The 18,795-nt window shown below is 42.5% G+C and overlaps 1 protein-coding gene across 1 annotated transcript in view; it reads left to right on the plus strand.

The window, feature by feature from the left end:
* Positions 1-9,510: 9,510 nt before the first annotated feature.
* The window catches only part of LOC144684080 (metabotropic glutamate receptor 4-like), a 1,228,983-nt gene continuing 1,219,698 nt past the window's right edge, over positions 9,511-18,795 (plus strand). The window contains exon 1 of the mRNA XM_078547795.1: positions 9,511-9,618. Coding sequence (XP_078403921.1) covers positions 9,511-9,618 — 108 coding nt within the window. The remainder of the gene's footprint in view (positions 9,619-18,795) is intronic.

Raw genomic sequence — 18,795 nt, forward strand, 5'->3', positions numbered from 1 at the left:
CATCATAAAGCCCCTTCAACTGGATATTCTTTGTGCATTATTCATTTCAAATGATGCCGGAAATTCAGCTCCTTTCACCAGCAGTGACCATACCTTCCTTATAGTCCTGGACTAATTTTGAGTATACCTATCAAAACGGAAGGTGCTATGCTGTGCATTTTGTGTTTTTATATTATATTGTTAAGATTCTTAATTCACAATCAAATGGTAAAAAAATAAAACAATTTTACATACAGCACATTAGCAGCTTAATGCTAGCTTACAAACTCCATCTTGTCGACATCTCTAAGTTCTCATGCATAAACATTACATTATGTAGTCTTATTCAGAGGGATGGGGTGCCAGTTAGCTTAGTTGGCTAGATGGTTAGTGTGTGGTTCGGAATAATGCCAACAGCACAGGTTTGATTCCTGTTCTAGCTGAGATAGAGTTGGGACCTGCCTCCTTGCTCTGCCCCTGAGTGCAGAAGGCAATGGCAAACCACTACTGACAAAAACTGCCAAGAAAACAGCTCAGGATGAAGTATTAACAGACATTGAGCTGAGGACTTGCCTTTGGGCAGAGCACACATGAATGAATGAATGAATTCAGAGGTTTACTAATGATTAACCTACTGAGCACAGACACAAGTAGGATTAAAATAATGTGCTTAGCTTTGAAAGATAAAGTTCAGTTGATACTAAATTGACATCAATCTGTGATCTGTGGTCACCTGAAAGTAAACATAGTGAAGAATTGGGTATTCATTTTATGGCATGCAGTTGTTCTAATGCAAAGAATTATTCTCAGATGGGGCAATATTTTTAATAAATGACGTTGGTTTATTTTAGTTTCCTGTTATTTTAAGCTGAATTATTTTGTATTTCACTGAATCAAACATTTTAGTGTGTACCTTTAGTGCCTGAATTTTAAATGAGTTGAAGAGGACTGTCTTGTTTTTTTTTTTAATGATGCACACAGGCCGTTGACATTGTCGCTGAGCGAACATTTTTGATAACACATTTTCCTAATATGAACACATATCTGGAGTGTCTGAACTCTGCCAAGACAGGCTCCAACATGTGCTATCTGACCTTCAACCCCCAGGTCAGGTGGCCCCATGTATATATAGTACAGAGTACTGTATAGTATCTAATATTGGAGTCCACAACCACAATCAGCTATTACCATGACATTTCCTTTTTTCTTTAAAAAAATCTTTTATACAACTCAAGTACACAAAGTCTGTTATCTATTCTTTCTCACTCTGTTTTGATCAATCTATTTTGTCTTTAACTCATCTCTGTATCTCTGTGTTTTGTCACAATTCTTTCACTGGATGTCCTGAATGGTGATAGAGGTGATTTTGAAGGACAAAGGGCCTTCTCCCCCTCTGTATCACTAACACCTCTTGGATAGTTTTCAGGACTCTCAGGCTTTGTCTGGTTTTCTGTTGCTTCACTGGTGCATTCTGGATTTTGATCTTCAGCTACACTTCCTGGTTCAGAGCAGGGTTGCATTTCATTTGTTTTCCATAAGAATTTCTGGTTTCTCTTGTACTGTTGTCCGTTTGGAGTCTGCACTATGTAAGACCTTGGTTCCCCTGTGATTCCTGTGACAACAGTAGGATTCCAGACCCCTTCATGCTGAATCCCGTGTTCAGGTCAGGCAGAGGTCGGGCGCCTCGATCAAAGTACTGATCTGCTGTCTCAGTTTGAGCAGGTCCTGCATGCTGTAGCTCACTGGTTATGGAAATAACAGTTGGGGTGCAGTTGGAAGCTGAGTTCTTAATTTTCTCCCCGTCCAGAGCTGTGCTGGAGATTATCCAATGCCCTCTAATGGAGTATTCCTGAAATCCAGTAGAGCCAGGCAGGGGTCTCTTCCTCCACCTTTGCCTTCAACAGGTGTTTCAATGTCTGCATGGTACGCTCCACCATTCCGTTGGACTGTGGATATTTGAGACTTGATGTAATGTGGCAAAACTCCCAGTGCTGTGCAAATCTGTGAAACTCAGTGCCTGAGAGTTGTGGACCGTTACCTGAGATGAGTGCCTCAGGTATGTTGTAGTGAGCAAAACTTGATTTAAAATGATTTGTTACAGTGATGCTCTTACTATCATTTCTTAGCAGCACAGGCTCAAAAAACTTTGAGTAATAATCTCCTGCTAGTCGGTACTCACTGTTGTCAAATGTGAACAAATCACTCCAATCTTCTGCCAGGGCCTCTCTGGAACACTGTGTGGTTGAAATGGTTCTTTTTGTTGTGATTTACTGTACTTTTGACACACCGCACACACATTCACCATTTCCCCCATGTGTGCTCCCATTCCAGGCCAATAAATTACACCTCGAGCTCTTCTCCTGCATGTTTCTATGCCGAGGTGACTTTCATGTATGCGCTGCAGCATTTATTCCCTCAGTGCTGCTGGAATTATGATCTTTTCTCCCTTCAAAAGTATTCCTTCTGCTACATGAAGTTCCTCACGAAAGTTCCCGTACTCTTGTACAGCAGAAGGGGCTCCGCTCCGATGTGTGGGCCAGCCAGTTTGCACAATCTGCTGCAGTTTTCTCAGGGTGGCATCGTTCTTGGTCGCTTCCCTGACCAATCCAGTTTGGTTACAGCCACAGGTAAGTTCTTTGTCAGCATGTGAACCTGTGCTTCCGTTTCTTTATCCTCTTCCTCCGTGATGGGTAGGAACGCACGTGACAGAGTGTCTGCAATGTGTATTTCCTTGCCTGATTTATATTTAACTCTGACCTGGTACTTCTGCAGATGCATTAGTAATCTTTGGATTCTTGGTGGTGCACTGTTCAGGGTTTTTTTAAGTATAGCTTCCAAAGGCTTATGGTCAGACTCTACCTCCACATTTTGCCACAGACAAGCTGGTGGAAGCGTCCTAGGCCAAGCACAATTGCTAGCATTTCTTTCTCTATGTGGGCACACCGCTGCTATGCTTCAGTCATTGCCTTTGAAGTGTATGCCATTGGTGTCTCATTTTGCAAGAGGACAGCTTCCAGGCCAGTCTTTGAAGTGTCCACTGAGATCTTGACCAGCTGACTGACATCATAATACTTTAACACTGGTTCCTGAGTCAATGTCCTCTTCAGACTGGTCAAAGCTTCGTGGTGACTTTGTTCTCAGTGCCATTCCACACCATTTTGTAGAAGTTCTCTGAGAGGTGCTGTCAGGTCTGATATGTTCCAAATGAATTTCCCAAAATAGGTTACCATTCCCAAAAACCTCTCCAAGTCTTTTTTACACTCTTGGGGTGGCATGTTCATGACTGCTTCAATTATACTCTGCTCCGGCTTCAGTCCCTAACTTGTTAGCGCATGTCCCAAGTACTTGATTTCATGAAGTCCTATTTTGCATTTTTCCTTCTTCAACTTGAGGTTCCTTTCTCTAGCTCTGGCCAGTACCTGCCTCAGTCTGTGGTCGTGTTCTTCTCGTGAGGCTCCCCAGATCAGCACATCGTCGATATAGGTTTCCACGCTCTCTAGCCCTTCAAACAACCATTCACTGTTCTGTGGAACACCTCCTGAGCTGAATTAATTCCAAAAGTAAGCGTAAAAACCTGTAACGCCCGTATGGCGTGTTGAAGGTACAGTTATAGGAGCTGTGTTCATCCAGTTTGATGCCAGAAGCCTGAACTTGCATGCAAGACCAAATAGTATTTAGCATCAGCTAGCTTACACGTGACCTCTTCTATTGTGGGCAGCTGGTAATGCTCTCTTTGTACTGCCTGGTTTAGGTCTCTGGGATCCAGACAGCCTCTCAGATTCCCATCTGATTTTTCTCCAATTACAATTGGATTAACCCACTTTGTCGGTTCTTCAATTTTCTTGATGATGTGAAGTTTCTCCGTTCTGTCCAACTCAGCTTTCAGTCACTCTCTCAGTATTACTGGTATTTTCCGGGGCAGGTATATTTTGGGTTCCACAGTTTCGTCAATCTTGATGATGTGTTCTCTTTTTAGGGAGCCAATCCCCTGGAACACATCTTTATACTTGCTCAGTCTTTAGTGGCGACTGTCATTATTCTCTTGATTAGCTTCAGATTTTTACAAGCTTTGATTCCAAGAATGGGTTTTGCATCAGCTTTCAGTGCTATGAATGGAAGTACTTGTTTTTTGTAGTTCACTTTAAGTGTGCACTAACCTTCTACAGCAATTTTTTCACCTGTACAAGTAGACAGCTTCACTTTTGTTTTAGTTAGCTGTTTTTCTTTGCTTATCTTACGATACAGGCTTATGGGAATGACATTTGCTTGTGCACCCGTGTCAAGTTTGAAATTCACCATCATGTTGGCGATTTTAAAATCAACCTTCAATTCGCCTTCTTTGGAATTTGTTGTTTCTGCACCAATGAAAAGTTCAGTTTCAGTGTCTGTGTCATCAGTTGTAATCGTGGGCACTTTCTTCGGTTTACACGTCTTAGCGATGTGATTTAGTTTATCACAGTTCTTACACTTCTTTCTGTATGCTGAACATTAACATGGTAAATGCTGTATTCTACATCAGCTGCATTTAAATGTTTTAATAGCAGTTTTGTTCTTTTTACCTTCAGGCTGTCTATTTGTTCTTTCCCGAGGCTGTTTCTGTTTAACTGTATCTAACTGTTTGACCATGTGTGGCTTATCATGTTCTGTCATCTGTTTAATATGGCATTTCATTGTCTCTGCCACTCTGCAGATATTTATTGCTTTCTCCAGTGTGAGATCAACTTCTCTCAAAAGCTGTTCTCTCAGAGAGACATTTGTGATCTGCAAATTATTCTATCTTGCATGAGTGATTCTTAAAGCTCTCCAAATTTACACGGTTTAGCTCATTTTCTCAGTTCAGTTATGTACTGACTAACGTTGTACACTGCCTTGCATGCACGTAAAAAGTCGGTATCTTTCATAGGTGATGTTTTTCTTAGGGCTGCAGTAGGCATCGAATTTTCTCATTATTTCTTTCAAGTCATTTCATTTTTCATCACTTTCAAATGTGAATGTATTATAGACTTATAGGGCTTCTTCCCCTGCTACATGAAGAAAGATGGAAGACTGTATCTGTGGGCCTTTTTTTATCACTGCCCATCACTGTGAGGTACATCTCAAATCGCTGCTGGAACCTCCTCCAGTTTTCGGTCAGGTTGCCCTCCAAACTGATCTCTATTAGTGGTTTCAGAACCTCCATTGTTGCGTTTGATTTACTTCCGACACCATGTTTTGTTCCTTGTTTCTTTTTAAAATGATGTACACAGGCCGACGACATTGTAGCTGAGCTAACTTTATTGATAACACATTTTCCTAACATGAACACATATCTGCAGTATCTGAACTCTATCAAGACAGGCTCCAACATATGCTATCTGACCTTCAGCTGCCAGGTCAGGTGACCCCGTATATAGTCCAGAGTACTGTATAGTATCTGATACTGGAGTCCACAACCGCAATCAGCTATTATCATAACAAGGACTACAGGTTGTGCTTTCAGTGTATGATGCTTCTAAGCAATTCGGCAGGAAATCTACATTTTGGTCAGCATGGTCATGAGATGCTTAAATTGTTTCAATGTTGTCGGACCAAACATGGTTGAAAAAGTAGTTTTAACTTTCTAATCCAGTGCAGCTTTTGCTGAGTGCGCATTAGTTACATAAACACAGTGGAATTACATATTAGCAATAAATATTATTGAGCTCTGTCCAATATTTCAGAAGGCTGTTTTGAATTTAGCTGATGTCAGTGGTTACTAATGAAAGGAAGTGAAATTACGACTTGACAGAATTACAGAATGGCATTACAGCCCCTGGAATTAATGAATGTTCTCGGTAAAGGAGTGGAACTCATGCTATTCTATTAATATTAATGCAAATATTGAGAACAATTTGACTTTTGAAGAGAACCACTGCTGATTTCCACATTATAATGAAGCAGAACATTTACCTTTCATCAGAAAATCATTGTGTCAGCACAATATATAATCTAAAACACATTCGAGCAGATAGTTGATAGAACATACATTAATTGTTAGAAAGTACTTGTGTATAGCCTTTTCCTTTGTACAGGTTAGCAAAATATTTTATATTTACGTGTGGTCCGAGAAAATAGCTCTGGGTATTTTTAATATATCAACATTGTGATATAGCTAAAATCTTGCTTTGCCTTTCCTTACCCTACTCCCTTGCCCATAACTTACTTTATAAAAAGTTGTGGTACATAGGAAGAGTCATAGTCAGCAGTGAAATATGATTACTATCAGTGAGATTAACTGTATTGTGCAGGAGTTGTTTTAGACTTAGAAACAATACTTCTCCTGTCTCCACATTAATACGATGGGCCGCTGCAGTTGCACCACACCCACCCCCTCCCCACTTGTCTGCAGTTTGGCCTAACATCTGAGCAACATGAAAAACTGAATTAACCTCAAAAGCATCAGGGTGCACAATTGCCTCACTGGATTTATTCAAACATGGCCCAAGGACAAATTCAGAATTGTCATCAGGTATCCCTCAGCTGGCGAATCTACCCTGCCAGTAATCTTGTGCCTGGTATTAGGTGTTACAAAATCTAGGCTCTGCTGATTTCATAATTGTACTCTCAGTCGCTTGGTAGTACAGAACTTGGATATTGCTGAAAAGGGAGACACGTTGCTGAAGCTTTTCATTCTTCACTAGTCAGGACCAACACAGGAATACCAAATTTCAAACGACTGCAACAATTTACACTACAGGAGAAAAGTGTGCTGATTGGTTGGCAAGTTGACTAAGATTGGCTGGGGCATTGCCATGGAGGAAATAATGGGGGACTTTGACTCCCCATGCTTCTGGGTGATTCAAAAAAGGTGCAAGGCTTGAACATATTCCTTCTGTTTGCAGAGAATGGGTCCCTGCATATGAATACAAGTCAGTTTTAGCAAGCGTAAATGAGCCATGTTACGAACTTGAGTGATTGCCTTAAATTGATTGGTACTGTAGCCATTAGCACACTCAGGATTGTTCAATAAAAGCTTCAGCAACATGTATCTCTTTTCAACAAAATTATACTTGCTCGGTTTAGAATCCTTCATTTAACTAGGTGTATGTGACTTTATGGAGGAGCAGTAGCTTGTATAGATATTTTCTCATGGAACCTACAGTGTGATTTCTGCTCAATAACATGATGTAAAATGTGCATTGGGTTTCAGGTAAGTTCAAAGCAGGTCTGTTGCTGGAACTGGATGTTAAGTATGTGAAAGTTCAATTATTTGCAAAGAAAACATAAAGTGACACATTGGCCTGGATTTTCGCTCCTGAGTCAGGTAGAACAAGTTGGGAAGTTTCCAGGCTTGCCACACCCACCTTGGGAGAAACTTCCATGAATGGTGGAATCTTTGTTCTGTTTAGGTAGGGCATATGCAGGTGGAGTCAGGCCAACTGCAACCCAGATGCAGTTCAGAGGCAGCCACAGGGGCTGCTGAGTACCAAGATGGGCTGTTTAAAATGTTACCTTGGTTCTCTGGGACTTAATCCCAGTTGTTTGCTTGTATTTTAGGTTGTCTAGCCCTCATTCCTCACACCCCCTCACTTCACACCCCTCAACCCTCACCCACACTCCATGCCCCATCCATGCCAACTCATGTCCCCACTCACATCCCCAATAGGCCCTCATACCCTCTCTGTTAACTCATGCCCTCTCACCCAACCTTCATGCCCTCCATGCCAATTCATTCTCCCCACTCAGCCAAATGGCCTCTTATAGCCCTATGCCAACTCATGACAACCTATGCCAACCCTGCACCAACCTTTGCCCTTATTCCATGTCAAAATACAGCAAGACCTGGACAATATCCAGGCTTGGGCTGACAAGTGGAAAGTAACATTCGTGCCACACAAGTGCCTGGCAATGACCATCTCTAACAAGAGAGAATCTAACCATCACCCCTTGACATTCAATGGCATTACCATCGCTGAATCCCCCACTATCAACATCCTGGAGGTTACCATTGACCATTAACCAGAAACTGAACTGGATTAGCCATCTAAATACTGTGGCTACATGAGCAGGTAAGAAGCTAGGAATCCTGTGGCGAGTAACTCACCTCCTGACTCCCCAAAGCTTGTCCACCATCTACAAGGCACAAGTCAGGAGTTTGATGGAATACTCTCCACTTGCCTGAATGAGTGCAGCTTCAACATCACCCAAGAAGCTTGACACCACCTCGGACAAAGCAGCCCACTTGATTGGCACCCCTTCCACAAACATTCACTCCGTCCATCACCGACGAACAGTGGCAGCAGTGTGTACCATCTACAAGATGCACTGCAGAAACTCATCAAGGTTCCTTAGGCAGCAACTTCCAAACCCACGACTGCTACCATCTAGAAGGACAAGGGCAGCAGATACATGAGAACACCACCACCTGGAAGTTCCCCTCCAAGGCACTAACCATCCTGATTTGGAGATATATCACTGTTCTTCACTGTTGCTGGGTCAAAATCCTGACACTCCCTCCGTAACAGAACTGTAGGTGTATCTACAACACAGGGACTATGGCAGTTCAAGAAGGCAGCTCACCAGCACCTTCTCAAGGGAAGTTAGGGATGAGCAATAAATGCTGGCCTAGCCAGAAAAACCCACATCCTGCAAAATGAATTCCATGTCAATTCACCCAGTATCCACCATGAGAAAACCTCAGGAATCATGTGTAAATTAAACAAAACAATGTCCTAAATATCCATTACAGCCTTCACTAAATTAAAACAAACATTCCCATTCATGACAGCCCATTCAAAATGTTTAAATCCCCTCAAGTACTTAATCCCTTATAAAAATAAACGTACGTGTATTCATAACTCCACATCAAAGACAGGTAATCCTTAAATAACCTATTTGAGCTGTCAACTGTGAATTTAGGATTCTCCGCTGAGATAGATATAGCTTGTAGAATGCAGCCAAACATTAATATTGACTTAATGATAGCCCTTAGTGTAATGTCAACAAACAGCTACTGTAACTGATAGACCTGATTTTTATGACCTCTCACTGACACAGGCAGCCTATTTTTGTAATTTGTAAAGGGCTATGGATTTAAATAACTTCCCAGCTTGAGTATTTTTTTTAGCTCTTAATGACAGGCAGGCTGTTTTATTTAATTTCTAAAGGACAGGGGATTTAAATAGCTTCACAACTTGACAGTTCTACATACCTTCTACATACTTCAAGAGCATTTACATCTACTCTAAAAGTTTGTAACTCCCACACTGGAATAAGGCCCTTGCCGTAGTGAAAGTGCGGCCTCTTTCAACTCAGCTCTGAGTTCAAATGGCCCAGCTGAGTGCCGGTTTCCCTCATGTGTGAGTTACGCCCTGTCCCCTTTCCCCTACTGGTGAAAATTGGATTTGTCAGAAATGGGGACGGTACTTCTGGATCCGGGTCTCATCCACCATTTTGGACGGTCCATGGAGTCTCCATGATTTTACAAAAATCCAGGTCTAAGTCTTACATAAGTATTATAAAAGTAAATATTGCCACAGAAAATCAACTGAACAAATCCACAAATCTGTCAAAATGGACATTGCTTTCAACTTGTACCATAATGACACTTTAAGTAAATTAGACGAGAAACATACAGAGGATATTTTACTGGAACATGTTGTCGATAAAAGCAAATCCACAGTATGGACTCTGCTACTGAGCTGAAAACTGTATGGGATCAACATCATAAAATGAGGCAGAAAATTACAAACCCCCACCCCGGCCGCCAACATGCATAATGATTACAGAAAATACTGCCAAGTAAGATTGACACAAAGCCAAAGAAGCACTCAAGTCAGGAAGCCAGTTTGAAAAGACAAAGCAAACAAACATAAGCAAACTCAACAGGAAGATAATAGAGAAAGGATGCCAACTTTTAATGGAAAGGGACCTCCGCCTACATGTTGGACACATAAAGGAAATAAAGAATAAACCCAGATTGGACACTGCTAATAATTTATTTGAAGATAGTAACTAATTGGTGGAGAAAGCATAAAACAGGCACAAGAACCAAACAAATGTTTATTCACAGGTTTCGCGTGAGAAAACATGGTAAAAGACACTATTTATAAATTGACTGTTTGATCAATAATGATCTGCTGATCTAGTCTTTTGATTTAATTGTTTGATCCTTGTCAGCTATCTCTTTTGTATAGTATTTCACCTCATCTGTTTATTGTACTACTTTGTGATTTTCTGTCTGGGTCTATGGCTGCAGTGCCGCAAAAAGTTCAGTGACCTCACATGAGTGGTCAAGGTCTGTATGATGCACTAGCCACTGGATTTGGGAGAATATGGTATGGTGGGAGATCTAATCACACTGATTGTTGTTGGCAAGTGTTGCCACATTGGCCTGGTGTTGGAAATGCTGGCTGTTAGCGTAAAGACTTATGGTTGGTGTGTATGATTTAAGGTTATTAGATTTGTAGTGCTGTGAGCTATTCAGCTTTTATCTTTTCTCAGTGCTTTGACAAGCATTTCTCTGCCATTGTCTCAGTGTATCTCTGATTCATTATTTATTTCTTCATTAACCATCTTCATTGACCATCAACTCTTATTATTTGCTTCAACTCCAGTCGTTAAGCTCTGTATATTCTTCCTAATTTTTATCCTCACACTGGTCTTCTGAATAGCCCTCCACAATTTATAAGGGTTAGCAACAACCTGAAGAGATTTTTTTCAAAAACCAAGAGGTCTCAAAATTAAGCTTCGTAGTGCCTCTGGTGCTGGCCAATTCCAGCTCTGCCTGGGTAGGCCAGGCAGATCATGATATCATTCAGCATCTAACACTGATTTAGTGTTCGTCCTGCCATTTTGGACCTCACAAATACTGTTAATGCCCTCTGTTAAACTCTTTCAGCTGAACATGCTATTGACTTTCTTTTGTTGCTACAGAATTAACGGAAGTACTCTGCTCAGTTGTTGGAGGAGTGTGGAAAAGTTGTTGGATTCAGAAGAGATTGTTGCTTGACTGTGCCAAGGAGGTCAGAGGAGCTTGAAGGCTGTGAGAGAGAGAGAGAGAGAGAGGAAAGAATGTCAATGACTGTGCTTGTGTGATTTTCCTGCCACATCTGAAAATAAAGAAGTATATGGAAGCTGGAAGAGGTGGATATATGGGTGGCAGCATTGGTAAGTGTGTGAGGGTGAGGTGGAGCATTTGAATGTTAGGCATGAGTCCTGATTGTTGATGCATGAGTGTTGGGGTTCAGGTGCATTGTGTACCATAAAGAGGTTGATGGTGTGGTGGATAGGAGATATCATTTGAAAATGCATTCACTGACCTTGACCACATGCTTCTACAGAAGACCAGGAGACCCTCAAAGCACACTTTGTGAAGGGAATGCAAGCATTTGGCCCAGGAGATGAATTTCAAGAGCCTAGGCCTATGGCTGCAGTGCTGCAAAAAGTTCAGTGGCCTCACATGAGTGGTCAAGGTTTATGTGATGCACTAGCCTCTGGATTTGGGAGAGTATGGTATGGTGGGAGGCTTAATCACACTGATTGTTGTTGGCAAATGTTGCCACATTGGTCAGGTGTTGGAAATACTGGCTGTTAGCATAAAGACTTATGGTTGGTATGTATGATTTAAAATTATTAGATTTGTACTGCTGTGAGCAGCATCTGTTGCAGACTGTATTCTTTGTACTTTTTACCTTCCAGTCTTTACTTTATTCTATACTGATCCTTGTCCTTTGAAAGTGGAAATTCCTGGAGGTGTATGATTTAATGGGCAACATCACTCTCTATATACAAGGAGAGTAGGGAGTGCCTTTTGGGTCATTCAGGCTCAGACCCCATCGTCATCCAATATCCCTTAGAAGTACACTTCCAGCAGACGTCATTCCATGGTGATCACAAGGCAAAAACAACCCAGGCAAATTTTTCCTCACTTTTCAAGGTAAAGGTTGTTGGCACCGATTACAGGGTTGCCTCTTCTGGCCTAGCAAATTCTTAGCACAGGCCTGGAATGAAGTTGTATTACCTGTCTATTTCATCAGTATGGCTCAGTCCCTCCTACAAGGTGCATTTATCCATTGACCCTCTGAGTAGGACCTGACCCTAACTTTTGAGTTAAAATTCTATCTGCAGTTGAAATTTGAATGTATTAGACACACGTGTATAATGATTTGCTTTGGCTCTTTGCTGGGGGACAAGGAGGAAAAAGTGCATTGTGTTGGTTGGAGGAAGTATTCTGCCCCTTGTCAATGTACTGAGCGGCTTAGGTAACCAGAGAGAAACTTAAAATCTGTTCAACCCTCCTCCTATCAAAGAGGGAGATGGTGGCATAGTGGTGATGTCACTTAACTAGTAATCCTGAGGCCTAGGCCCAGGCTGTGCTCTGATGATGTGGGTTCACATCCCAGTTAATAATTCTGGAGTTTGAAAAGCTAGTCAGTGACCATGATGTTTCCATCAATTATCATTAAAAAGCCATCTGGTTAACTAATGTCCTTTAGGGAAAGAAATCTGCTGGTCTAGCCTGTATGGGACTTCAGACCCACAGCTAATGTAGTTGACTCTTAGCTACCTTACAAGCTGCTCAGTTCACAGAATCACAGAGTGCAGAAGAGTCTGCACCGACACGTGAGAAACACCTGACCTACCTACCTAATCCCATTTACCAGCACTTGGCCCATAGCCTTGAATGTTATGATGTGCCAAGTGCTCATCCAGGTATTTTTTAAAGGATGTGAGGCAACCTGCCTCCACCACCCTCCCAGGCAGCGCATTCCAGACCGTCACCACCCTCTGGGTAAAAAGGTTTTTCCTCACATCCCCCCTAAACCTCCTGCCCCTCGCCTTGTACTTATGTCCGCTTGTGACTGACCCTTCAACTCAGGGAAATTAGGGATGAATAACAAATGCTGGCCTTGCCAGTGACACCCACATCCATGACACAACAAAAAAAAACTGAGGATGGGAACAGATCCAATAACTTTGACAAAACTCAGATGAAAAATTGGAAAAATATTTAAGATGTATTACATTAATTAGGCATTTTTAAAATGCTCTTGTACAATATAGCTCAGTTCAAATCAATGAGGATAAAATAATTTGGAACAATCCTCAGCTATTTCTGTGACAATTTTCATCTTTATTTCTATAATCTCGTCAATGTTGTGAATTTGAGATAAATAGCAGTTTTTCACTTGTGTTTTGTTCAAGGCCAAACCGTGCTCTGGGAATATTTCCATTCCTGCCTTGAGTGTACCTCCTCATCTTGTCACATTATTGCATTATTGCAGCTAGTAATGTTTCATTGAGGCAACAGCCAGCAGCCAGATCCATTAACGCCTGATTACATCAGCTCAATTCACTTATAACATTGATTATATGTCAATATTTGATGTATAAATGCAACCGAGCCAAGTGAATTCAGGTGCTAACATGCTTCTTCACAATGAAACAAAATGTAAGCAAACATCGCGTAACATTAGAGAAAACAGGACAAATTTACTTTTCAGCCCTGACAAAGAAAACCTGAAGCTGAAAGACAGGCAAACATCTACGTTGCAAGCACACCACAACAGAGACGAGATTCAGGGACAGATTTTTCCGTTACAGCGTCTGGGAATGCTGGAACAAGTGAATACGGTCCAGGAAAGTTAGGGTGGGGGGAGTTTATGCTAAAGGGGACCACTCAATTCTCTGTTTAAATTGGGTGGAATTCATAGGTTTGTGCACTCCCCGCCCATCCAATTTTGACTTGTGTCCAGTTGATCCAATAGCCCAAGGTATAAGATCAGGAAAATCTTCCCCTTAATTGTCAGCACAGCTCAGTGGTTCTTTGAGTCAGATTATTTAGTTACCCATTTGTCGGTAGTGGGATCTTGCTGTATATTTGCCCCATTTACGGAACAGTAAGTGCAATTTAATAGTAATCACTGGCTGAAGAGCCTTTGGAATATCTTGAGGATGTGATAAGATGCTATATAAATGCAAATGATTTCTTTACAAGCCCACCTATTTATTTGTAATATTTTACATTCAGGCAAAAAAAGCGCACACCATTTATGAAACCGTGGGGCCTTTATCAAGTAATACAGATCTCAAATTCTTTCCTCAACTTCTATTGAAACTGAAGACGCAAGAAAGAATTCCATTGCAGAATTCACATAATAAGCATTTTTACTTTATGTTTGAAGATAACTCTTGATATCTCTTATAATATTCTCGTAGGTCCTTGGCTTATATATACCTCTGGCTGACACTTAAATTAATGGGAATTGTTAATGCTATTAAAACCACTTTGGGCAGAATCGTCCCAGATTTGCACTAAACACAGTAGTGGGTGGGAAAAAGAACGTTTTACCCGGCAGCCACAATGGCAGCTTTTCACACCACATCACCCCAATCCTGCCTCATTAATCATGCTTTCCTGGGAAACACGTCATTTCGCTGGTGGGTGGCCTCCGATTTGCTGCTTCCTCATGCCGGGCGCCAGATTTAAAGTGCAGCCGTGCGTACACCTGTCAGTGCTTCCAGCCCAGGACTGCTGCACCGAAGACATGGGCCCAAAAGGCAAGAAGACTGCAGCCCCCCGATTCAGTGACGCATTCCTTCTGGACAATGTTGGATCCTGCCAAAATGTCCTCTACCCCCGTTATGGCTGGAGGAGGTCCATCAGTGTCGACATTCCAGCTTGAGAGACGGTGGCAGTGGTGGTCAGTGCCAACGCTGCACAGAAGAGGTGCGCCATCCAGTGCAGAAAGAGGATGAATGATCTCATCCGTGCTGCCAGGGTAAGGCAACTATCTACAAAAATACTTGGAAAAACTCAGCAGGTCTGACAGCATCTGTGGAGAGGAATACAGTTAACGTTTCGAGACCGAATGACTCTTCATCAGAACTAAGGAAAATTAGAAAATAAGTAAAATATAAGCTGGTTTAAGAGGGGGGACAGGTAGAACTGGATAGAGGGCCAGTGATAGGTGGAGATTGCCAAAAGATGTCATAGACAAAAGGACAAAGAGGTGTTGACGGTGGTGATATTAGCTAAGATATGTGCTAATGGTGACATTAAGGGTAGAAAGCAGGACGAGCAAGGTACAGATAGCCCTAGTGGGGGTGGGGTGGGGGGAAGGGATCAAAATAGGCTAAAAGGTAGAGATAAAACAATGGATGGAAATACATTTAAAAATAATGGAAATAGGTGGGAAAAGAAAAACCTATATAAATTATTGGGAAAAGGGGGATCAGAAAGGGGGTGGGGATGGAGGAGAGAGTTCATGATCTAAAGTTGTTGAACTCAATATTCAGTCCAGAAGGCTGTAAAGTGCCTAGTGGGAAGATGAGGTGCTGTTCCTCCAGTTTGCGTTGAGCTTCACTGGAACATTGCAGCAGGCAAAGGACGGACATGTGGGCATGAGAGCAGGATGGTGTGTTGAAATGGCAAGCGACAGGGAGGTCTGGGTCATGCTTGCGGACGGACTGAAGGTGTTCCGCAAAGCGGTCACCCAGTCTGCGTTTGGTCTCTCCAATGTAGAGGAGACCAGATTGGGAGCAGCGAATGCAGTAGACTAAATTGAGGGAAGTGCAAGTGAAATGCTGCTTCACTTGAAAGGAGTGTTTGGGCCCTTGGACGGTGAGGAGGGGGGAAGTAAAGGGGCAGGTGTTGCACCTTCTGCAGTTGCATGGGAAGGTGCTCTGGGAGGGGGTTGAGGGTAGGGGGTGATGGAGGAGTGGACCAGGGTGTCCCGGAGGGAACGATCCCTGCGGAATGCTGCCAGAGACAATCCGCGCATCAACCCTCACACCTTCATCTCCCTCCCAGAACCAAGATAGGGTCCCCCTTGTCCTCACTTATCATCCCACCAGCCTCCGCATTCAACGGATCATCCTCCGCCATTTCCGCCAACTCCAGCATGGTGCCATCACCAAACACATCTTCCCTTCACCCCTCCCCGGTGGCATTCCGCAGTTTTTTGCTTTTATCTTAAGGCAACTATCTAATCACTTTCAACTCATACACACTCACAAGGCCATCACACATTCACTGGCATCTCTCTCACTGCCAGTTCAAGGAACATCACCACTCACTCTGTCACACGCACCTCACATCTTCATCAGACCCCATTTCCTCTGGAGACCACCTCCACAGCCTTCACCCCCTTGAGGCCACTTGCATAGATGAACATGTGTCCCCACGCATACCCTGGGATACCCCCCTTCCCCAATAATGTCCTAGCCCTGCAGCCTCTTCCCTTGCCTCTGGGCACTTCTCCCCCTTCCCCAAGCAAGTCATTGAAAAGCCACTCAAGGGCTGGTCTTGTAAGGAGAGATCTGCCCGTGAGCCCCCCCCAAAAATGTTGTGCTACTGCCTGTGAAGCCTGGCATTGATGACTGTGAATGCTGCCCGAAGCAAGGTTGGCAAACAAGCCTCAGTGTCTCAAGTGAAGTGCAGCTCACCAAGTGCATGTCACTTATGTTCAGTTGTGAAACATGTCCTTGTGCAATCACACTGACATGCCCGGATGATCCAGCGTGAGGGTATGATTCTGTCGAACAGGGCTTATAATGATATGCAGATGTATTAAAATGAAGTTCCCGACATGCGATGGCAGGAAATGCAGGCTGCCATTGACCAGTGCAGCGGACGACTACAAACTGGTTTCACGACGTCATGAAAGTAATTTTTGGCCTTCCCGCCATATTGTCCACCCTTGCCTGCCATGACATCTGACGCCAACAGGTACGGAAAATTCCGCCCTTTGTGTGTGACAGGTACAGATGTAAATATGGTTGTGTCACTCTAGTTTGACTTTTGTTGACGATCTTCAGTCACATGACCATGCATTAGTTTTAGAAACAGGAACTACATTGGTTTGATTGCCATTCATATTAGTTCAAAGTAACTCACACACCAAAATTATACATTGTAACTAATCAAGTTATTAAATAGGTGAATATGAAAATTGAAAATATTGCTTTCCCTATCCCCCCAACTTCAGACAGGCAATAAATGTTTACACAATAATGGCACAATGACAACTTCAACTATCTGTCCTCACATGAGGGAAGAATACTAGGGGACTAGAGTTAAAGGTTGAGCATGAAATTCATAAAGTTAAAATAAATATAGGGGGCAGGGAAGTGGGAGAAGCCCATCTCACTAGTTTAACTCCTTTAAAGTAAAAGTCTAGAAGAGTAAAAAAGCATGTTCAATCAAAATCATGTTATATTTTTCAAGTATGCCCCTGCAAGGTGGAAACCTTCTTGAAGCTGGTGACATTACCATATGGCAGGGGCGTGGCCACTGCCAGCAAAATGTTGGGACCTTAATTATGCAAATGGTCTGCCCGCTCGGTGGAATGGTCAGCCATCCACATTCCGGCCTTCTTCCTACTTGCTGCTGGGAAATTCCCCAGGCAATGAAACTGCATCGGGAAGCCATCCTGCCAAGGCTCCCACTATTTTATAAGCACCCTTCCCCTGAAGCTCCGTTCCTGCCACCCAAGGGTTGGTAAAATTCAGGCCTACGCTTCAAAAATAGTACAATGTCCATAAGGCGCTTTGGGATGTCCTGAGGTATCAAAAGGTGCTCTATAAAAGCAAACTCTCTTCTCCAATGTTTCCAAGTCTCTTCATCTTGAGTAATGTGAATGGTTAGTAATTTTCTGTCTTTGCACTTCCAACAATTCTTGCCCATAGAGGGCTCACATCAGAAAGTTGGGTGCACCAAACTCACAATTGTTCAAAATCATGGGAAGTCTACTTTCAAATTACTAATATGCAGTGTTGGAGGGTGAGTCTGCTCACTGGGAGCTCTACATCGGAAAATTATTTCTGTAGTATTATATAAGGAAAATAGTAATGACATGCTTGAAATGAAGCAGCAATAAATTCTGTTCTATTTTAAGTATGCACACTAGTAGTTTTTGTTATGAGCACACCCTACAGCTGTCTGCCACTTAAATCTACCTGCTATAGTTGGGTGACTATTGTCAGCTAATGTTAAATGGGGTATTGCACGCCGCTGAATCCTTCCACCCGGGGGATTAAAACAAAAAACACCCTAGTTGCTTATCATTCTGGTGTAAGATTGGAAGTCACAAGATTATATTTTCAGAAGAGAGAGAATCTTTTTTAAAAAACATTTTTAAGCTTGATAGTAAAGAGAAGCTATACATTTGTATTAAATTGTGAATTTGGTAATTGTTTTACATGAGCATGTATCTGAATATCAAAGTATCCCTATCCAATTATAAATGTGTAGCTGCAATTATTCAGACCACAAAGTAGTAACATAATTTAATGAGTCAGAAATATGGATATAAGCCAGGCTTGGAGGGCTTTACTCAAGGGACAAGCTCCCTGAACTACTGTTGCTATTTTTACAGGAGCACTCTATTTTACAATTAGGATGTGCTAGATTTCATGGCCTAAAAATTGTTTTTTGCTGGCCTGCCACTGTGAACAGAGTTCAGGAAACGATGCCCATGGCAGAATGGGTAGATCCTGGCACACCTGATATTGGGCATCAGGCCCCACTTACATGAGACTGATGAGCTGGGGAGGCAATTTGGGTGTCCCCAGGCAGCTGGGGAATTGGCGTTGGATTTTAGCTGCTGCATTGCAAGATTGGAAAGATGGGGGGTTACCTATGGGAGGGGGACAGCGAACGAGAGGGGATAGGAGCTGGGCGAACACTACTGGCTCCACATTCTGATGAGTATATTTTTAAAATGTACCTTTCTGGTAGTGATCTTCAATGATCCCTTTAAGGACCATTGGTTAGGCTGCATGTAGATTATTTTCCTGAACGCAGCCAGTTTGATGCCAGCTGTATTCAAGGTAGGCTAGTTTTGTAAAAGGGGC

This window comes from Cetorhinus maximus, chromosome 8 (genome assembly GCF_964194155.1).
Source record: "Cetorhinus maximus chromosome 8, sCetMax3.hap1.1, whole genome shotgun sequence".
Taxonomy (NCBI): Eukaryota; Metazoa; Chordata; class Chondrichthyes; order Lamniformes; family Cetorhinidae; genus Cetorhinus; species Cetorhinus maximus.